The 23,539-nt window shown below is 42.1% G+C and overlaps 4 protein-coding genes across 4 annotated transcripts; all 4 read left to right on the plus strand.

Annotated features, from left to right (window-relative positions):
* Window positions 1-611: 611 nt before the first annotated feature.
* On the plus strand, window positions 612-1,022 carry LOC110305231 (keratin-associated protein 2-1-like). Its single transcript, XM_021177077.2, has one exon. It carries the CDS (start codon window positions 612-614, stop codon window positions 1,020-1,022), a length of 411 nt encoding a protein of 136 aa, XP_021032736.2.
* A 4,657-nt stretch (window positions 1,023-5,679) lies between these two features.
* LOC110305230 (keratin-associated protein 9-3) lies at window positions 5,680-6,099 on the plus strand. The gene has a single exon (XM_021177076.2). The coding sequence runs from the start codon at window positions 5,680-5,682 to the stop codon at window positions 6,097-6,099; it is 420 nt and encodes a 139-aa protein (XP_021032735.1).
* Window positions 6,100-20,237: 14,138 nt separating this feature from the next.
* Window positions 20,238-20,759, plus strand: LOC110305229 (keratin-associated protein 9-3-like). Its single transcript, XM_021177075.1, has one exon. It carries the CDS (start codon window positions 20,238-20,240, stop codon window positions 20,757-20,759), a length of 522 nt encoding a protein of 173 aa, XP_021032734.1.
* Window positions 20,760-22,893: 2,134 nt separating this feature from the next.
* LOC110305232 (keratin-associated protein 1-3-like) lies at window positions 22,894-23,262 on the plus strand. Its single transcript, XM_021177078.2, has one exon. It carries the CDS (start codon window positions 22,894-22,896, stop codon window positions 23,260-23,262), a length of 369 nt encoding a protein of 122 aa, XP_021032737.1.
* Window positions 23,263-23,539: the final 277 nt, after the last annotated feature.

The raw sequence follows: 23,539 nt of genomic DNA on the forward strand, positions 1-23,539 counted from the left end.
TTATACATAATTATGTTGAAATCCAGGTTATCATAATGTTGATAATCAAAATGAGCCCAAGAGATAGTAGAAGGATCTGGGGGAGATTGGTCCACAGGTTAAATTCCGTGTCAGATAAGAGAGAAAGTCCTGGGGTTCCATTACATGAAGGGTGACTGCAGTTCACAATGTTGCATAATCAAAATGAGAAGACAGAATTTGGAGTGTCCTCATCACTGAGGAGTGATGAATGTCTGAGATCATAGTAACTTGCCTCAGGAATCAATCAATACATGGTGGGTAAGTAGACCCCAACATCACTCTCCACTCCATAAACCCTCAATTTTTCTGTCAAATAGCACTCTTGTCACCTCATGGCTGTAATTTTCAAGTTTCCACAACGAACAGTGAGTGTAAGATGTTCATATTTAGAGATGCACTGAGAATTACTTAATGAGGGCAATCAATGACTCAACCATTAGCCAAACAGACGTTGGCTTAATTAGTCAAAAGATAAACAAGAGGTGTCATCAGCACAGGTATATAAAGGGACCCGACCCAGAGGAGACATCACACCTGAAAACTCTCAACCTCTCCTCACTTCTCAGCCCCACTCCAGCCCAGACACCACCATGACAGGCTCCTGCTGTGGATCCTTCTCCTCCCAGAGCTGTGGAGGAGGCTGCTGCCAGCCCTGCTGCTGCCAGCCCTGCTGCTGCAGGGACCCCTGCTGCTGCCGCCCAGTGTCCTGCCAGACCACAGTGTGTCGCCCTGTGACCTGTGTGCCCCACTGCACCAGGCCCATCTGTGAGCCCTGTCGCCGCCCCATCTGCTGTGACCCCTGCAGCCTGCAGCAGGGCTGCTGTCGCCCCATCACCTGCTGCCCCACCTCTTGCACAGCTGTGGTCTGCAGGCCCTGCTGCTGGGCCTCCACCTGCTGCCAGCCCATCTCAGTGCAGGCTCCCTGCTGCAGGCCCCCTTGCTGCCAGCCTGCTCCCTGTCGCACCACCTGCAGGACTTCCCCATGCAACACCTGCTGCTGAGCAGTGAGCTGAGCACCTGGGGCAAGAGTCATCCTTTAGAAAATAGTTATGTTTCAGTTTCTTCTTGTAAACTCCTGCCCTGAGCCATCCTAAATCAGCCAGCTTGTGAATGGAGGCCCAGAAGACTTGTGCAAGTCTTTATAGCTGTCTGTGTCCTTCTTCCTCTCTTGGGTCTAAAATCTTGGATCATATTCATTTAAAAATAAATTTCAGTTCTTGGGCCTCACAAGACATTGCTTTGATTGTTCTTCCGTGTGCCTTTTAAAATATTTTTAATTTATTCTTTGAGCATTTGCTACACATGCTACAAGTTATGTTGATCACATATGTCTTCCACAATCCCCCTTCAATTCCTTCCAGAGAACTTCCTCTCCTCCCCACCAACCATGACCCTCTCCCAACTTCATACCTCTGTTTTGTTTGCCCAGAGTCCAATTAATGCTACGTTGTTTGCATGACTGTAGAGCCATCCACTGGAACATGGACAACCTACCAGAAGAAGGGAGTCTGTTTATTCATGCTCTTCTCTTAATTAGGTCTCAAAAATGCTAATTGCTTAGCACCTGCAAGTCACAGACGGCACAAACTATAAGAAACATTCAATTGAGGGTTTAAATTTTTTCCCTCAAAAATGCACAAAGCCCCACCCCTAAGTGAAAGGCTGTATAAAATTAATGACTACTGAGAGGGGGAGAATGAATCTTACCCATAGATGAGCCCCCTAATTGGTTTTCCAATATCAAGTGGTCAGCTCTAAAACATATACACACGAGGAAGACATGAAGCTGCGTTTATGCATTTAGATGTGTCTATACATGTGATAAACATAAAGAAAAATTTTAATATGTCCATTTCTTTCTTTATTTACTATTTGATTTCATATGTTTGGGTGTTTTGCCTGTATGTATGTCTCTTCACCATGTGTGTGCCTGGTCCTTTCAGAGGTTGTAAAAGAGTATGGGATCCCATGGAACTGGAGTGACAGAGGGTGATGATCTGCCCTGTTAGTGTTGGGAATTGAAACCAGGTCTTCTGGAAGAGAAGCTGTGCTCTTAACCACTGAGCCATCTCTCCAGCTCAAAATGTTTCTTTTATTAAAAGCCTCTGGGAAGATGAGTCATATCTACCATGGCACAACTACATAGATGAATATGAGGAATAGAAGTATACATATAGGATCCAAGAAGATGTTACTATTGTTTAGAAAGAATAAGGAAGTTTGAAAACTGTTAGTATCTTATATGAGTTAAATTTAGTTACCCAGATTGGAAGGAAAGTGGTGCCCTCATCCATGGAAACAGTATGGCCAGAGGTATGGGGGGAAGTACCTCAAGGCCCAGCTATACAATTTGACTAGAGAACTGGATATATGAAGAACAACCAAGGAAAGATCATTTAGAGAATTAATACGTTTTGCCTATCAGCCAGCCTAGTCAGAAAGAAAGATATAAGGAGCTGTCTAAAGCCTCAGGTCCATACATGGCACAATAGGAGTTGGTGCTGCGATAATCTGTGATGTTTCTTGTGAAGACAAAAGGGAGATGACTCAGTCAGCAAAGTGCTTGCCATGCAAGAATTAGGAGAGAAGTTCAAGCCCCAGGACCCATGGAAGAAGTTGGACATGGCAGTACAGGCTTGTAATTCCCCAGTAGGGAGAGAGGGCAGGCACAGATTAATCAGCAAGCCCCACGTTTCCATGAGGGACTCAAGAAAGAAAGAAAGAAAGAAAGAAAGAAAGAAAGAAAGGAAGGAAGGAAGGAAGGAAGGAAGGAAGGAAGGAAGGAAGGAAGGAAGGAAGGAAGGAAGGAAGAAAGGACACACAGGTTGAGTTTTGGCTCCCATATACATGCATACAAAAACCTGAACACATATGGAGAGAGAGAGAGAGAGAGAGAGAGAGAGAGAGAGAGAGAGAGAGAGAGAGAGAGAGAGAGAGAGAGATCCACAATGAAGATGACAAGCCCAGAAAACCAGAAAGTCCGTTAAATTCAAAGTGGGGGTCAAGGATCTGCTAGAAGGTAAATGTGACTTCTTTCAATTCTGGGTTTAAAATGCTTAAAGGGGCTATAACATGTTTGTACATCTTTGCTGTGTCTTTCACATTATTATTCCATAGTTTATCCTACCCAACACCTCATGTCTATATTTTTGAACTGCTAAAATCTATTTAAAATAACGGTGATACACAAAAGAGTTTCACTGATACTCACTGAACCTGGAAAGCAGCCAGGCTAGAAAAGAAAAGGAACTGGCTAAGGACAGGAGAGGGGACTTTATTTTTTAATTTTTTATTGGTTATTTTATTTATTTACATTTCAAATGCTGTCCCCCTTCCCGGTTTCCCCTCCACAAACTGTCCATTCCATCCCCCCTTTCCTCTGCGTCCATGAGGGTGTTCCTCTACTCAACCACATACCCACTCCCACCTCACCTCCCTAGCATTCCCCTATGCTGGGACATGGAGCCTTAACAGGACCAAAGGCGTCCCCTCCCATTGATGCCAGATAAGGCAATCCTCTGCTACATATGCAGCTGGAGTCATGGGTCCCTCCATGTGTACTCCCTGGTTGGTGGTGTAGTCTTTGGGAGCTCTGGGGATCTGGTTGGTTGATATTGTTGTCCTTCCTATGGGGTGACAACCCGTTTCAGCTCCTTCAGTCCTTTTTCTAACTCCTCTATTTTAGTCCCCATTCTCAGTCCAATGGTTGGCTGCAAGCATCTACACCTGTATTGGCCAGGCTATGGCAAAGCCTCTCAGGAGACAGCTATATCAGGCTCCTGTCAGCAAAGCCAGCTCTTCCCCATGTGAGTTCAGTGCTCATTTAACTTCTGCAAATTTATTTGATCCCAGATCACAGTGTTCTCCCAATTGATGGCTGAGGGAAAATGAGAAGTCACCTCTACCAGCACACAGATGTTCCAATCTAGGATTTTTGAGACTGGCTCTGTATTTAATTCATTTTTTAAAAATGAACTCCACTGATACCTTGTTCACCCAAGCAAAATGAAACAGACAATTGTACTCTTTCTTTATAGCCTTTAGTGTTCTGTGCATTGTAAACCAAAACAAGCTTGTGATACTTCTAATGAAAGCATTTTGCTTTCTGCACCCAAAATATGAAATGGTCAAAAAGATGACTTATTAGTTTTTCTTTGCATTATTCAGTGGTTACATGTAACCATTTTCAACTTCATGTCTATAGTCATGGCTACCAGAGAGCATCCATCTTTACTGAGACTGGCATGCATGCTATTCCAGTGTAATCTTAGCACTGTTTGCAACAGTATCCCCATCTCCTAAAAGACAACTTTGTGTTTCTAGCCACATGTACAGGGTCCGTAAACACACTACAGGCAGCAAAAGTGACTTTTGGTCACTACATGTTTTTCATGTCCACTCATGTAACCCTAAACACTTAGTGGAAATAAATATCACATTGCCTTCTGTTGGCTACCAGGAATTGTTTTAACTTATTGTTTGTTAAGATTTACCTTAAGTTTTTGCATTTGTAACCACTAACACATATAGATAAACCATTCTCAATCTCCCTTACAAACATTATGAAGCAGAAAAAAAAAATACTATTTTCCTGACTCCATTTGTTTCCTTGGTTCCTCTTTATAAATTGACCTGTTGTCCTCTTTGATGCAGTACCCTCTCTGCCAGCACACATGGCACAATAACATAAAATGACATAAATTGAAATCAACCCTGGGATGCTGCCCAGATGATCCACATAGCATTAATTTTCAATGCTCATAAAGAAGTATAAATTTCACTTGAAGATTTTGTGTGTGTTTTTCCCCAGTTACTAATTATAAATTTTAGCCTCTTCTTCAAATTGAATTGGAGTACAACAGGAGTTGTTCCATATACTTTCCTGAGTGACAAATGTTTCCTCAAATATTAATGACTTAAGTGTAGAAAAGTATATATATACTTTTCTAAATATATGTATATAATATATAAATAAATATATTTAGAAGAGTATATATATATGTGTGTGTATATATACATATATGTGTATATATATACATATATATGTGTGTGTATATATACATAAATATATATGTGTGTATATATATACATATATATGTGTGTGTGTGTGTGTATAGTGTATATGTATATGGAGAAATCTGTGAATACCTGTTAATGTGTAATATATCACTTTCTGAGCAACAATGTCGAAACAGTGATCTTACCAATAAAATATAACTAGAAGCATAAAGACAGTCTTTTTGAAGTACAACCCAGGGTCAACAACTCTTTCCTGAATACTTGAGATTTGGTGAGTATGCCCCCATAATTATAATTCCAATGAGAGTCACCTTGTCAGGTGCTGTGACCACAAACACAAAACTGAGGCTAAGACTCAAGTGGAAATCACAACTCTGTTTGGGCTTAAAGCATTTAACATGTCTACCTCAGATGAGCATACGTAATGAGCATTAGCTGAGCAACAAAGACACACCCACTTACAGATATGTTTAAAGTAACTCAGAGGGCCAGAAAGTCTGGTTTTAGGAGTAACAAGATAAATATGTTACCTGTCGCAGAGTGACTGGCCAAGGATTATAAAAGGCTCTCGGTGGGATAGGCAGCCAGAATCCAGAAACTCCTCTCAACTACACAGCTCTCAACTCACCGCCTAACACAATGGCCTGCTGTGCTACTAGCTTCTGTGGCTTTCCCACTTGCTCCACAGGTGGCACCTGTGGCTCCAGCTGCTGCCAGCCCAGCTGCAGTCAGTCCAGCTGTTGCCAGCCCAGCTGTTGTGAGGCCAGCTGCTGCCAGCCAAGCTGTTGCGAGACTGGCTTTGGGGGTGGCATTGGCTGTGGCCAGGAGGGTGGCAGCGGAGGTGTGAGCTGCCGGGTTAGATGGTGCCGCCCTGACTGCCGCGTGGAGGGCACCTGTCTGCCCCCCTGCTGTGTGGTGAGCTGCACACCCCCATCCTGCTGCCAGCTACACCATGCCCAGGCCTCCTGCTGCCGTCCATCCTACTGTGGACAGTCTTGCTGCCGCCCAGCCTGCTGCTGCTACTGCTGCCAGCCCAGCTGCTCTGAGCCCAGCTGTTGAAAGCCTTCTAGCAAGAATCCTAGGAAGATGACACTTCAAAATGAACTAATTACAACCCTTAAAATAATCTTCTAAACTTCAGTATTGATAACTCAGCTATTGACTCGGCTACATAATTTCCCAGGAGGTAAATTCATTTGGGGTGGAAGAGCCAACATCTTTGTTGGCTTGAACACCAACAAAAGACCCACTGTGTGGAAAGGATACTGCATTACTATAAATATTACCAGAACGTCTTCAATAGCCAATTGGGATTTGTATTTAATAAAAAGTATTTGGTCTCTTCAATGGTAAAAAGTTATTGTCAATGCTTTCTGTTCCTTGGAATATTTTAATAATACTGAGTATTAGATTCTTTCAAAATATCAATAAGCCACTACAGTTTTTCATTTTAATAATTCTCTTTCTTTGATTCTCCCTAAATGGCCCCTTATTTCTGCAACTGAAATACATCACCCACAAAACACAACAATAGTTAAGACACTCACCTGAACAGAGTGGCCCCTGTGTTCCAAAGTCAGTTTTACAAAGAGGAATTTTGTGTCTTTTTGGTGTCTAGGGCATTGCCAAACCCCTCTCGTCACTCAAATGTGAGTCTACATCTGATTCTTTGAAGCATCAAAGGGATTCTGAGGTGTGATACAGAATGAAAGATCAGAAACCCTGGCTGGCAAAATAATAACATAAGATGTTTCTACCTGCCGGTCCAATGATCCTTGACTCCTTGAGGAAGTCACTTCACTTGGCCTGGGCAACTACTTCTCATCTGGAAACTGTGTTATATCCCTTCCATGGAGAGATATATAGATCATCAATAAACAGTAGCATGCTGCCATTATCCTCAGACATCCACATAGGAAAAGTACTCAATGATCCAATAATATCACAAGCTTTATGGTTGTCCTGGTTAGCTTGTATTGTCAGCTTTGTGCAACAGAGAGTTACCTGGGAAGAGGGAACCTCAACTGAAGAAATGTCTAGATCTGATTGGCATGCAAATACATGTCCAAAGAATTCTCTTGATTGTTGATTGATGTAGGAGGACTCAGCCCACGGTGGGCAATACCATCCCTAGGCAGGTCGTTCTGAGCTATGTAAGAAAGCAAGCTGAACCAGGTGGAAATCTCACCAAAAAATGTATTAAGGATCCCTTTCTCCTCATCCTCACCAACACTTGTCAGGTATTTTCTTGATCTTAGCCACTCTGAGTGCGGTGAGATGAAAGATCAAAGTCGTTTTAATTTGCATTTCCCTAACTTCTACGAATGTGGCGTACTTTCATAGGTATTTCTTAATAAATTCTATTCTGTTCAGATCTGTAGCCCATGTTTAACTGCATCCTTTGGTTTCTTGGTTGTTTGTCTTTTGAATTCTTAGAATATTATGGATATTGGTTCTAGATAGGGATAAGTTTTCGAGCTCTCACCCCTAGATGGAGAGCTGTAATAGGCAATCAATAGCTCCTGACAGAGACAGAATCAGTTTTCTCTAGGGACAGCTCCCTGATATGTCACCCAATCCCAAGGGGTCAGCATATACACATGTGCAGTTTGGCAACACTAAAGAGACTCAACTCAGTAAGAGAAATATTATTTTTAAAAGAAGGAACCATGCATTTGAGAGGGAGTGGAGGCGTGAGAAAAGTTGGGGGATGAAATTTCTCAAAAACTAAAAATACCTAAATAAAAAATAACAACCAAGGACCAAAAGAAAATGAAGCTTGCTAAGCATAGGCCAGGGAGTTAGCCAGAAGCACACTTGCTTAATTCTAGCCAGAAACACACTTGCTTAGTTCCTTTCTAATCTCTGCACCTGCCTTCCCTCGGTGCTGGACAATGACTTAGAAGTGGAAACTGAAATAAAACAAACTATGCCTTCCATATGTTGTCCTTGGTCAGAATGTTTTCTCATCGTAGCAACAAATCAAACCAAGACGACTGTCATCTTGAAGATTTTATAAGAAGTTGCTTTAGAACCTTAACAAGGTCATGTTGTCCTGCAAGAAGATCATTTCTACCCATTGCGCCCAAACTGAGTAGTAAGCCAGGATGTTTACTGTTCTTATCTTACTTGTTAACATCTTGTAACTAGTGTGCCTAGATATGTACTTTGGAAAATGATGAAAGGAAGTATCAGGCTACCAATCTGCAGTTTTGTACCTATCCAATCCTCTCGAGTCCCGTGAGGCAGAATACAGAACACAATCTTGGTCACATCCTGTCACCATTCTTGCCCTAAACTCCAAAGAGTCTTCTAGAGCAAAGCATGAAACAGAAGATTCATAATGGAGCTTCTATGCCATAGGATTAAAATCTTTAGTCATAGAATCATCATGGTGAACTACAGGTCATGGTTAGCAAGGTATAGCAAGTGATTGTTTGAAGGTTATAGGGTATTCTTCTGGGGTAATAAAAAGCACTTTTGACAACATACATTAAATGCACCATGAGACTAAGAAGATAGCACAGTGGGTGAGAGTGTTTGCTGTAGAAGGAAGAAGACCTGAGTTCAAATCCCCAGTATCCACATAAAAAGCCAGGTATAGCCATGCCTGCTGGTAAGCCCAGCACTGAGAGAGTTGAGACAGGAGGATCCCAGGAGCATGCTGGCCATCCAGCCTAATCAACATGGAGAACTTCAGATCCACTGAGAGATCTTCTCTCAGACAATAAGATGGAGGAGCCACCAAGATGGTTCGGTGTCATGAATATCTGGTCATCTCTGGATATCCTCAGAACCCATGTAAAGATGGGAGGATAGAACAGGCTCCACAATATTGTTCTCTCTACTACATGTACATCATAACATGTGCACATCCCTGCACACACACTAATAATAATAAATAGCATGGAGGAGAAGGAGGGTGAGGAGGAGGAGAGGAAGAGGAGGAGGAGAGGAAGAGGAGGAGGAGAGGAAGAGGAGGAGGAGAGGAAGAGGAGGAGGGAGCTAGAGGACAATAATGAAGAGTCCTCATAGTGCCATCTGGCCTCCCCCGTAGGCACATGCCTAGGAATGTGCACTCACATGCTCATGCGTACACGTACTACACAAAACACATACACAAAATGCACTAAATGTCACTTTATTGTACACATTTAAATAGTTATTTCACATCATATGATTTTTTCCTTCAATTTATTAAAAGGAGAGGAGTGAGGCCTCCCTAGTACAACTTTACAACAATCAGAAAAAAAAAAAAAAAACGCCATCTTGACATTAACATATACCCAAGGAACACAGCTTTTCAGACCTACAGTACATTGGCATGAAGAATGATATGTTCCTTCTTCTGTGTGAACACAGCCCCACATCCAGAAACAACCTGTGCTTGATGGGGTTACAACCCCATCAACATCCCAGATCCTAACATATAGGTCTCCTGACTCCCAGCTGGACTAAAAGGTTAAGGGCTTGAGACATCTTTTGCTTAGAAGTACGTCAACCCACATGCATCAAAATGATATAGGTTTGTGTTTAGAAAACTCAAGGAACCAAGCATGGTGGCGCACGCCTTTAATCCCAGCACTTGGGAGAAAGAGGCAGGCAGATTTCTGAGTTTGAGGCCAGCCTGGTCTACAAAGTGAGTTCCAGGACAGCCAGGGCTATACAGAGAAACCCTGTCTCAAAAAAACAAAAAAACAAACAAAAAAAGGAAAAAAAACTCAAGGAAGGTCTCATTGCTTGATTAAGGCTAGAAAGCTGGGATGCGAGGAAGTCCTTGAGGCTTATTTGTTGCCCAATTGAGGTCACTGGGACGAATTACAAAGCACAGGAGCACAGATGCCCTAAGCAAGGATGCTGTGCTCATGTGGCTCGTGTATCAACCACCAAGCCACATCCTTGAGAGATCTAAAATCAGACTGGCTTAGAGTCCTGGTGAAATGAACATGAAGAAAGTCAGAACTCTCAGAAATAGGACTGTGCTATCTTAAACAGAAACCACTCAAAACATTAGGACACTCTTAGACAGAGAGTCAAATTTAAAAGAAACAAAAACAAACAAACAGCTTAAAAAGTACCTTGTTCATATAATGGTGTGGTCTGTGTAGTGGAAACTAAAGAGAATAAGAAAGATAATGTTTATGGTATCATTGTCCAGGCACCTGCATTTCCCCTTAGTCCATAGACACCAGTTCCTGGTATCCAAAAAGGATAGAAAATCTACAAAGAGCAACATTGTGAATATTTTTGGTCTGTTTTGATTTCCACGGAAATCAATACAGATGAAACAGACTCTAGTGGTAGAAAGAAAAAAAAAGAAGTCTGGTTACATCCGATGTTCTTGATTTATTTAAGGCTGGTGAAGGAATGTTCAGGCTCAGCTTCACCTTGTGACAGAGAAGGAGAGCTCTCAAATTTTGAGTGACAGGTTTTCAACTTTTTTACGAAATTGATTGTGTGTGCATCCATGGATGCCGAGGTCAGGTAAGGAGCTGGCTCCTCCTCCCACCACAGGGATCAAACTCAGGTCATCGGGCTTGGTAGGCTTGGTCGCATGCTCTTTCATCTGCTGAGCCAGCTCACCTTGAGCTTGGTGTTTTATTGTTAGTAATTACCGAAGTCCATAATCATGAAAGTTGACTTAAATCTTGTACTGTTAAAAACGGTGCCAAATAGAAAAGTCCAGAAACAATAATGCCACACATAATGTCATTATCTCCAGGGCTTTTATCAGCAATGCACTGCAACATCTTAAACACCTGAGATCAGTATCTGTAGTATCAAGCATCCTGCTGAATTCAACTTTCATCATGAATGAAATAGTCCCTGAGATTGTTATCAGGCCACCTGCACATTTCAAGCACTTAAAGTGAAAAAATACCCAACCAAAGAAGCTGGGGGGATAGTTCCATGGGTAAAGGGCTCACCACACAAGTGGGAGGACTTGAGTTTGACTCTGCAGAATCCACATAAAAGCCCAGGGTATCTGTAATCTCAGAACTTCTATGGAGAGATGGGAACAGGGGACAAGAGAATTGCCAGAAGCCTGCAGGACACCTAGCTTGGCCCAGGCAGTGCAGAACAAGAGGCCTTGTTTCAGACAAGGTAGAAGGTGAGAACCCACACATGGAGTTGTCTTCTGACCTCCACAGCTCCATGGCACATGCATACACTCGCTCATGTACATAAATGTGGACACACACACAAGCACACATGCACATGCACACTTATACACACCAATGGAAAAAGAAAGCCACGTTTAATTTGCAGTCAGATGGTAGAAGCTCAGACTTCAGATTCACCACTTGGTTTTTTTATGGCTTTGAGGAACTTCTTTCTTTCTTTGTTTCTTTTTTTTTTCTTTAATACAATACATCCTGCCTACAGTTTTTCCCTTCCTCCACTCCTTCCAGTGCTGTCCCACCTTCTCTCTCTTCTAGATCCACACTTCCTTCATTCCCTTCAGGAATAGTGGGCCTCCTAGGAATAGCAACAAAAGATGGTATAGCAAGTTACAGTAAGCCTAGGCACAAACCTTCATATCAGGATTGGATAAGGAAACCCAACAGCAGGACAGGGGTTCCAAGGGCAACCAAAAAGAGAGAGAGACACCCCCATTCCTGCTGTTAGGAGTCCCATAAACACACCAAGCTAGTTGGTAATAGCTCAGTTTCTTCCCCTGAATTATGACAGCAGCAATAGAGCCCACCCTTAAGGTTGATGTGAAAAGGAAGTGGATTTATACAAGATATAGACAGTTACCTAGGTACATGATAAGTGCTCAACAATCATTAGTGATAACGAACGATTCACATTTCCCAGGTGCAGAGAAGGCATCTTTTCTGTCCAGTTGAACCCACCTTTCATCCCAGTCAAAGGAAATAGGCAAAAATATTGAACTTCCATGTGAGATTCAAGAACCAACTACAAATGTCAACACTGAGTAATTTTTGACTCTCCTTAAATAGGAGTAGCATTAGTCAATTAGTCGTTGGCAGTAGGAAGATTATAGCGAATATGGGTGTTCCAGGCTCATGTTTCCAATGAACGCTAATGACTACTTCACTGTAGTCAAGAAGCCTAATTGAACACCAAATAAAATCAGCTTTTTACGGGCTTTCAGAAGTCTGAACAAGTAACTCAGGAACAAACAATTATCATTTAGAGAAAAACTACATAAACATAAACAAGGAAGACACTTTGGAAATTAGGGAAACAGCAGCCAGCCAGGGATTATAAAAAGACTGGAGTGGCACTCACCACACAAATTCAAAAAACTTCTCTAAGCAAACAAACCTTCAGCACAGATCAACTTCTGACACCATGGCCTGCTGCGCTACTAGCTTCTGTGGCTTTCCCACATGTTCCACTGGTGGCACCTGTGGCTCCAGCTGCTGCCAGCCCAGCTGCTGCCAATCCAGCTGCTGCCAGCCCAGCTGCTGCCAGCCCAGCTGCTGCCAGTCCAGCTGCTGCCAGCCTAGCTGCTCCCAGTCCAGCTGCTGCCAGCCCAGCTGCTGCCAGTCCAGCTGTTGCCAGCCCAGCTGCTGCCAATCCAGTTGCTGCCAACCTTGCTGCTCCCAGCCCAGCTGTTGCCAGCCCAGCTGCTGTGGCACTGGCAGTGGCCAGGAGGGTGGCAGTGGAGCCGTGAGCTGCCGTGTTAGATGGTGCCGCCCTGACTGCCGCGTGGAGGGTACCTGCCTGCCCCCCTGCTGTGTGGTGAGCTGTACACCCCCAACCTGCTGCCAGCTGCACCACGCCCAGGCCTCCTGCTGCCGTCCATCCTACTGTGGACAGTCCTGCTGCCGCCCAGCCTGCTGCTGCTACTGCTGCCCACCCAGCTGCTCTGAGTCTAACTGCTGTGAGCCTACCTGTTAAGACCCAAGTTGCTGATTCCCAAAGGACCAGCTTTCAACTCCTGGGCCACGCATTCTTGAACTTTGATATGGCTTGTGTTTGGGGCACAAATACTTGGCCTTACTAAACATTTTTTTCATCTAATACTGGAAAGGCTTTGATATCCTCTATGAAAATAATAAAATACAAACTTGATCCCCAAATGAGAAAATCCATTTACCTTGGGATTGTCCCTATTTTCCAAGGCTTGGTGCTGTCAAGGCCATGGAAGATTCTTCTACACTAAGATATTTTTTATTCTTCTTCCATTGTTCTGTAAATCTGTAAATTACTCTTATAAAAGAAGGCTAATGTATCCAAAATAATAAATTATATCTGTTGGCATATCAAAACTTGCTTCTTTTTATTTAGTGTGCAAATAATAGATACTTCATGGAGATCCATCTAAAAGATTTCTGAGTTGGATTCTATACATTTATCCATTTTGTGTGTGGATTGGGGCAGGTAAGTAGAGAATCAGTCTCCCCTTCCACTTATGATTCTGAGGACTGAACGCCACTCATCAGGCTTAGAGGCAAGTGCCTTTACCCACTGAGCTACCTTGTCAGCCCTGTTCTTTATATTCTTCTTATACCTGTTAGGAAAGGGGATGAATTCCAACAGTGGTTAGACCCCATAAAAAGCTGCAGCATTGCCCTGGTCTTGTTTTATTTTGCTGCTGTCAATAAACATTGTGTCCAAAAACTTGGGGAGCAAAGAGGTTGTTTGGCTTATGCTTCCAGAACACAGCTCATCACTGAGGCAAGTCAAGGCAGAAACTCGGAGTCGGGAACTTGGTGGCTTGTTTTCTAGCTCCCTTGTGGGATCATTTTTAGCTAGCTCTCTCATAAGGCCAGCCCCTCCTCAATCAATTCATAATCAACACAGTCTCTTGTAAGGATAGAGATAGTCACTTGGGTGAGGGTCCCTTTCGGGCTATCACAGGCTGTGTCCTGTTGACAGCTATCACGAGCTAGAACACCCAGAAGTGCTGCATCTCACCCAGTGCTTTTATAATGAGATGCATAGAAGCCAGAACTGTTGAGTAAAGAACATAAATGTGGCTTCCTTTTCCATCCACTGGATAAAGATGCTATTTCAAGTGATCTAAATCAGCGGTAGACCATGCTAATAAGTCACTCATTTCCGTTCACTTAGAGTCTTGAAGGATGGACATCAGGACGGCCAGCCTCTCCCAAGAACAAACTCACAAGCGGGTGAAGATTTTAAAACTATTTTTTTCCAGTTGCTAAACTGGAAAATAAGAATTACCAAGTTTTTGCTCAATATTTAAAATTAAGATAAACTCTTGGGTTTCAGGTGCTACCTTAATAGAAAAATACATATTTGTTATACACAAATGTGTTTTGTGTAATATACATCTAAATATATTTTTATATAGTTAGGCATAAGTATCAGGAAATGTTTCATAAATCTAGGCAGCTTTTCAAACTAATATGAACTTGAACTTGGAACTGGAGGGTACAGAAGATGATAGACAGACAGATAAACAGATACACATATAGATACATAGATAGATGGGCTGATAGACAGACAGATATAATATTACTGGGCCATCAATATGACTCAGTGGTTGAAGGTGCTTGTGACAAAGACTGACACGCTGAGTTCTATTCTTGAGACTTACACTAACGGAAGGAGAATAACTTCTTCCCTCAAGTTATCCTCTCAGTACCACATGAGCCCTGCAGTATCCAGACCACTGGACATACACATACACACAAAATCAGTTAGTGTGAAGAATTAATGAGGATTGTTTCAGGTTAGATTATAATTTATACATTCAAAGACTAACAAAGAACTGAAAATTTGAAGATATACATAAAGAAAAAAGCATAAGCAAACAGCTCACTTTCTTTTTTTTAATTAGGTATTTATTTCATTTACATTTCCAATGCTATCCCAAAAGTCCCCCCACACGCTCCCCCACCCACTCCCCCACCCACCCACCCACTCCCACTTCCACTTCTTGGCCCTGGCATTCCCCTGTACTGAGGCATATAAAGTTTGCACGACCAATGGGCCTCTCTTTCCACTGATGGCCGACTAGGCCATCTTTTGATACATATGCAGCTAGAGACACGAGCTCCAGGGAGTACTGGTTAGTTCATATTGTTGTTCCACCTATAGGGTTGCAGATCCCTCCAGCTCCTTGGGTACTTTCTCTAGTTCCTCCATTGGGGGCCCTGTGATCCATCCAATAGCTGACTGTGAGCATCCACTTCTGTGTTTGCTAGGCCCTGGCATAGTCTCACAAGAGACAGCTCTATCTGGGTCCTTTCAGCAAAATCTTGCTAGTGTATGCAATGGTGTCAGCAGTTGGAAGCTGATTATGGGATGGATCCCCGGGTATGGCAGTCTCTAGATAGTCTATCCTTTTGTCTCAGCTCCAAACTTTGTCTCTAACTTCTTCCATGGGTGTTTTGTTCCCAATTCTAAGAAGGGGCAAAGTGTCCACACTTTGGTCTTTGTTCTTCTTGAGTTTCATGTGTTTAGCAAATTGTATCTTATATCTTGGGTATTCTAAGTTTCTGGGCTAATATCCACTTATCAGTGAGTACATATTGTGTGAGTTCTTTTGTGATTCGGTTACCTCACTCAGGATGATGCCCTCCAGGTCCATCCATTTGCCTAGGAATTTCATAAATTCATTCTTTTTAATAGCTGGGTAGTACTCAGTAAATGTACCACATTTTCTGTATCCATTCTTCTGTTGAGGGGCATCGGGTTCTTCCCAGCTTCTGGCTATTATAAATAAGGCTGCTATGAACATAGTGGAGCATGTGCCCTTCTTACCGGTTGGAACATCTTCTGAATATATACCCAGGAGAGGTATTGCGGGATCCTCTGGTAGTACTATGTCCAATTTTCTGAGGAACCGCCAGACTGATTTCCAGAGTGGTTGTACAAGCTTGTAATCACACCAACAATGGAGGAGTGTTCCTCTTTCTCCACATCCTTGCCAACAGCTCACTTTCTGATGGACTGTCTAGATACCTGCTTCGATCCAGAGATACCTTATAAGGAGAAGGCCTATTCCATCTTTCTGCCCCCTTAAATCTAAGTGAAACCATGTTCACCCCTTAAACAGCCCATGCTTATAAAAGAAAATGAAATACAATCACACACATAAGGTACAGTGTAAATTCAGCCTTTCATCATTACCACATAATGTTTTTGCTTGAAGTTTTATTTGTTTAAAAACAGGTCCTCACTTATCCCTGGATAGCCTCAAATTTACTATGTAGCCAAGACTAATATGTAACCTTGAAATTCTGTTTTTCCTACCTCCACCCCCCAGTGCTATTAAAGGTATATGCCACTACAAGTGGTTTATTATAGCCCTGGGAATTGGGCCCAGGACTTCATCTATGCTAGGTAAGTGCTCTTTCAAATGAACTCCAGCCACAGCCATGCATAGACTGTTAGTCATTCTTCAATTATTTTGTTTTGTTTTTTTTTATCCCCACTGAGGTTATGAATCTTAGAGGAGAGCCAACTACTGACACTTTACTAAACAAGAATAATTCCTAATTGCATTCCAAATATTTACCCTGATACCTACAGATAAATATACCACTCATCCCTCGTCAAAGAGGCTTCCCTCTGCAACAGACGAAGATCATTACAGAAAACCATAGTCAAAATGCAGAGAACAAGTGATCATATGCACAGTTCCAAGAGCTATGTCTACAACACAACTCCTGCATCTAAGTCTGAGGAACATTGTGGAAGAACATTCTGTGTGCTGAAAGACTATAAGAGACAAAGGGCCAGGAAATCTGCTGAGACCGTGTCTCCTAGAAATCACAGAGAATATAAACCATGTTATGGCTGTCTAAACAAGACCTGAACAAGGACAAGACTAATAGTCAAGCTAACATAGAAGGGGGACCTCTCATAGGCCCCACCCCTAGATGAAGAACTACAGGCAATTAGAGAATGCTAAGAGAAGGAGAATTAGTCTTCCTCAAGGGTGAGCCTCTTAATTCATTATCCAATACCAAGTGGTCAGCTCTGAAATCATATACATACAAGCAACTCTAAGCAAACTTTGCAGATTGTATCTATAAATTTATGTCTATATATACGTATATGTGTACGTGTGTGTGAATATATATATGTATATGTGTGTGTGTGTGTGTGTGTGTGTGTGTGTGTGTGTGCATAACAGTAATAATTAAAGAAAAAGAAGACACTAATTTGAGAGGAAAGGAGGAATGACATGTGACCCAGGCAGAGCTAGGGAGTAGAAAGGGAAGGGGGACATTGTGCAATTACATTTAAGGTTTAAAAATGAAAATTAAGGAAAATTTCATAAAATAAGTAAATAAACCCTGCTATGGTCAGACCCTAATATTATACAGCTTTCAAAATGAGTTATACACATGACATCTACAAGAAACTGGGATCAGCTGATAACTGCTTATACTCAAGCACAGGAGCCTAACTTTGATCCTCAGCACCTACATAAGGAAGAAATGTGAGTGTGGTCACATACAGCAGCAAGCTCCAGGGTTAGTCACCCTGTCTCTAAAGGATGAAATGGAGAACAGTTGAGGAAGACATCTAGTGTCAACCTCTGGCCCCCACACATGCAAATAAATTGAATAATGTAGATATATAATATGCAGATATAAACACATCTGTGAAGAAATTCCTACAAGCATACAACCTATCAATACTCAGTCATAAAAAAAATCTGAAAATCTGAGGATGCCTCTAACTACAGAGGACACTGAATCGGTAATCAGAAACTCCCCATCATGGAAAGTCCAGAGACCAGACATGTCCACAAGTAAATTCTATCAAATATATATTTAAAAAATTAACAATTCCCAAGAAATATCTCAAAAACACGTTCATTGTTTTAGCAAATATGAGGTAAAATAGGAAAATAAAAAAATAATTCCAAGCTTAGCCTATAAAACCAGCATCAGTCTGACAGGAAAGACAGGAAAAGCACAGAATAATATTCCTGACTAATATTCATACAACAGCATAACAATCATCCATCAACAATTATTCAACAGAAATCAACTGAACAAGAAAAAGATTAAAGAACATTACCAAAGGAGAATTTACCTTACAATGCAGGAATTGTCCAGTATATTAAAAAAAATCACTGTAATCATTAACAGATAAAGGGTGAAACACATGGTTATCTCAACTGTTGCAAAAAAATTTTTTATATAAATTCCAAAACCCTTTCATCATTTAAAAAACACTCAGTAGGACTAAGGACATGGTAGACAAAAGTTCCTGTTTCCAACCCAGACAACCTGAGTTCATTCCCTGGACTCACATGATAGAAGACTAGAACAGACTCCTGTAAGTCTTCCTTGAACCTCCATACATGCACACACAACTGTGCACACACAAATAAGTAAGCAAGTAAGTAAGTAAGTAGATGGATGGATGAATGGATGGATAGATAGATAGATAGATAGATAGATAGATAGATAGATAGATAAACAAGATTTTGACTTTAAAAAACACTCAAAAATCAAAACTATCTCAGTATAATAAAAACCCTCAATTAAAAAGACAATTGCCCACATTCTCAGCAGCAGAAAACAGTGTTTCCCGTTAGCTTGGGAATGAGACAAGGATGCCAACTCTGCTCTGCTGTTTATCACACCACCAGAAGTGCTAGCTAGAGAAATCCAGCAAAGTGAAGAAACAAATGTCACCAAATTGCAAAAATAAAATAAAATAGAACTATCTCTGACTAAAGATAATAGGATATTATGCTTGCATGCATGCACACACACACACACACACACACCACACTTGAATTTCTATACACTAACAGTAAGCAATACAAAAAGGAAAGCTATGTGAACAATTAAATTTACAATGGCCACAGAAAGAATCAGCTGTGAAGGGATCAACTTGACTGAGGGAAATATTTGGACAACAGAAATAACAAACTATTACTGAGACAAATTTTAAAAGATACAAATAAGTGGAACGATATCCAATGTCCACAAATTGCAAAACTTACACTGTTAGAATAACCATACTACTGGTAGATCTACAGATGTAGACAATCCTATTGAAATCTCCATGGTGCTCCTGTAGTGCTCCCCAGCACCCACACTGAGCGGCTCACTGCTGCCTGTACCCCAGCTTCGAGGGATCCATCCCCTCTGGCCTCTGCAGGTGCCAGGGTACATACCCAGACGCAGACACACAATTAAAAATAGGATCAATCCTTTCTTAAAGAACAAAATTAGTTAAAATGATTGACATAATGTTAAAAATATTGACATGAATTTCATGCAGTGAGTCTTTGCCACAACTAAAATTTTAATTTACACATGCATAAAACCAAACTTTATTGAAATTGAAGACACACACATGTGCACGCACACACACACACACACACATTATTACTTCAAGAAGCAGGAATGAATAGAGAATAAACACCAACTGCCGATATTGGTTATCTCTGTTACACTAGTTTTGAAAGAGATATTTGCATATGTGTATGTCTGTGATACTAGGGAAAGGGAAGATCAGTTTTCCTGTATGACTCCATTACTCTTTGCCTTGTTAAACATATCCATTGATATCATTTTACACACACACACACACACACACACACGTATATACACACACACATATATATAAGTATATATGAAGACAGAAAACAATGTAGAACAAAGTCGTTAAAAGCTTCGGTTTGTAAGGTGTGCATTGATGACCAAAAGGAAGTAGCATTGAGCCTTAAGGATCTTCTAACCTGCTCAGACTGATCCCAGGAAGGCAGACTTTGTTTGGATGCTGATCAGTTTAATAGCTCATGTTTTTATGACATCAATATTAGTCTTACTGAGTCTGAGTAAACTGTTTATGAAATCATGATTGTTGCTGAGTGGCTGCTTAGGAAATAAATTTTCAGTTTGGATAAACTTGTGCCTAAGGTTATCAAAGGTCAGCTGACGCAAAGCAAGCCAGGGTAGTGTTTGTAATGTGACTTTTATAGAGGGCTGCTGTGTTAGGCAATATACCTTCTCTTAGACCAGAGGGGAAAGAGGAAGCACGGGGCTACTTAATTGATCACTGACTATAGCAGATGATGGAAGCACTGTTTATACATTTCTAATTACTCAGATACTGACCAATCAAAGACTGACTTTGCAACTTGCGTCAAGGGAAGATGCTAAATGTTAGATGAATACGCAGCTATAGGGAATATATAAAAGACCAGGTGAGGAAGACACAAACCAAACTCAGAAACTTCTCCTCACAGAACAACCAAATTGACTCCAGACACCATGGCCTGCTGCGCTACTAGTTTCTGTGGCTTTCCCACTTGCTCCACTGGTGGCACATGTGGTTCTAACTGCTGTCAGCCCAGCTGCTCCCAATCCAGCTGCTGCCAGCCCAGCTGCTCCCAATCCAGCTGCACCCAGTCCAGCTGCTGCCAGCCCACCTGCACCCAGTCCAGCTGTTGTCAGCCCACCTGCACCCAGTCCAGCTGTTGTCAGCCCACCTGCACCCAGTCCAGCTGCTGCCAGACCAGCTGCTGTGGAACTGGCAGTGGCCAGGAGGGTGGCAGTGGAGGCGTGAGCTGCCGTGTTAGATGGTGCCGCCCTGACTGCCGCGTGGAGGGTACCTGCCTGCCCCCCTGCTGTGTGGTGAGCTGCACACCCCCAACCTGCTGCCAGCTGCACCATGCCCAGGCCTCCTGCTGCCGTCCATCCTACTGTGGACAGTCCTGCTGCCGCCCAGCCTGCTGTTGCCACTGTTGCGAGCCCAGCTGCACTAAGCCCAGCTGCTCTGAGCCCAGCTGTTAAGAACCAGGTTTCTGAGTAGTTAGAAATGCAACGGAAAGCACTGAAGAATTGTGTGGACTGCTGAGGATGTGTTCTGCGTGGTGGATGCTAAGTATCTTCATGTTGTTAACCTGTTCATGGAGGTGGAACTCTTCATCAGGATCCCACAGGCGTGCTGGAATTAGTCCACTGAACACGCAACTCAATCAGCATGTTCCAGGGACCCTTCTTTGTTTAGATAATGCACAAGGATGCAGCAGTACATCATCCAGTGAGGCGTGGACTTTATTTCCTAGTTCTCGGACCCCACACATCTTCCACCAAGCTTTCCACTTGAAGAGACCCTGATGCTCTCAAATAAAGTGTTTTATGCACAAGTGAATAGATTTCTGTGCACCTTCTAATTTTAAGCTGCCCATCTATAGATGATAGTAATCTTCAGGTATAGGCACATAATCTAAAGCAAAATGGTTGTATGAAAATTAACTTATGTTTGAATCGTCTGCTAATAAAAATGTTCTGTGCATTAAATAATCTTCATGGCTATTTAAATGTGTGAATGTTTTATTAAAAAGAACCCAGACCAATAGAGTTACCCTGCATGGACTTTTTATACCAACTCAAACCTTGTCCCATTTAACACAGTAGATGATTTTTCTTTATCCATGCACAACATAAAGAAACTAGATTATTATCTACTAACTCTTTTGGTAAATATCTGCCAATACCATTTCCAATAGAACTTGGGTTCAGTTCCTACAACTTGGCCTAACTCCATTCCGCTGATCTCCAGCTGTATAAACTTCAACTCTCAGTATTCACCTGCACTTGCTGGGTGTATGAGGGATACATCTGTACTAGATAAGAGTAGAGCAAGCAGCTTTGAGGTATAACTGCTGAATTCCACCATCACATCATACAGATGTCTTAGAAATCTCAAACAGCAATATCACAATTTATAATTTGCAAGCCAATTGAAAAAAATGCCTTTCTTAAGAAGTTAACACAAACCTAGAATACAAGGAGGTAGAGTCTATCGTGTAATTTTAGTTCTTATATAAGCAGTTGACTATAATACACAAAATACATAAAGACCTAAGACATTTTTCTCAGGTTATTTACAAGTCCCCACCACTTACCTCTCTCATTAAATTGGCAGCAACGATGGATTACAAATAGAATGGTACATTCCAGAAAAGAGAGAATTGGATGACTGTGCTCCTAGATATTTTTCTCAAGCTTTTTCCAACCACTAAATTCAGACAAAAATACCTCACCATTCCCTACTGTCTTCACGGCAAAGAAGTCTCCGTGGGCGGCGCTACAACTTGAAAGTGCCCTTACTCACTCTTGAGTGGTTCAGGCGTTCGTGAATCATACCTTATACTCCGCCCCCCTCGGTTAATCACCACTGAATCAGATTCAGTAAACATTTAATAATACTTAATATACAAAATATATTAAATAACATTCAATAATATTTAATATACGAAAATCAGTCTGGATACTTTCTGAAAAGGAAAAAGAAAAAAAAAGTCATTTAGTTCACAGTGAAAGAACTCTCTGGCCTGAAATACAAATAACGCTCACACATTTCCAATCTATTGAAATGGAAAGAGCTATAAAGACCATTTGACGATGGTGACAGTGTCAATGAGGTAGATGTTAGATGTAACCAGGGGTGTGCTCAATTTGGCAAATACACCGATGCTTTAAATTCAATAGAATTTAGTCTATCTATGCAAGAGAGAAAAATAATGCTTGAAAGGCAATCTCATGGCCTTCTGCTTCCGAGGTTTGGCTAGACGGCCAAGTGGAATGACAACTATTCAGAATAAGGGTGTTGTCTTAACCTACAGTGAGAAGACTCTTTGAACATGGAAACCACAAACACTACTCCAAAGAGTATGCGGCCAATAGAACGAGTCACAGCGACCTTATAAAACAAAACCATCCCCATAATATGTCACAAGTATTTCAATGGAAGCCAATCAGAGGACCACTGAGGAACAAATTTAAACAAAAACAAGAAAAATATGTTAAGAATTTTATAAACAGCAACTTGCTTGACTATATAAAAGGCCCCATGCTCAGGTTTGCTCCCAAACTCAGAAACTCATCCAACCTACTCAACATCCAACCAACTCCTGACAACATGGCCTGCTGTGCTACTAGCTTCTGTGGCTTTCCCACTTGCTCCACTGGTGGCACCTGTGGCTCCAGCTGCTGCCAGCCCAGCTGTTGTGGGACCAGCTGCTTCCAGCCAAGCTGCTGTGGGACAGGCTATGGCATTGGGGGTGGCATTGGCTGCGGCCAGGAGGGTGGCTTTGGAGGCGTGAGCTGCCGTGTTAGATGGTGCCGCCCTGACTGCCGTGTGGAGGGCACCTGCCTGCCCCCCTGCTGTGTGGTGAGCTGTATACCCCCAACCTGCTGCCAGCTGCACCACGCCCAGGCCTCCTGCTGCCGTCCATCCTACTGTGGACAGTCCTGCTGCCGCCCAGCCTGTTGCTGCTACTGCTGCTAATCCACCTATTAAGAGCTAATTTTTCAATTGCCCAGATCATGGTATTCTTGAATTGTGCATCTCCTTAACCAACTCTGGACCAGTAACAAGTTCTCCAACCTTTACTTCGTTGTCTTTTATGAGGCCTCGGAATACAAGCGCATCACAGCCCTGTCCGAGTCTGTTCTATAATCAATACCTTGACCCTCTACAGTGGATCCAGAAATGCTGAGAATCCACAGGCTGACCACCAAATTGTTCTGGATGTATTGCATCTGAAACTCTTGCAGAATTGAGA

This window comes from Mus caroli, unplaced genomic scaffold (genome assembly GCF_978045245.1).
Source record: "Mus caroli unplaced genomic scaffold, Mus_caroli_1 scaffold_13, whole genome shotgun sequence".
Classification (NCBI taxonomy): domain Eukaryota; kingdom Metazoa; phylum Chordata; class Mammalia; order Rodentia; family Muridae; genus Mus; species Mus caroli.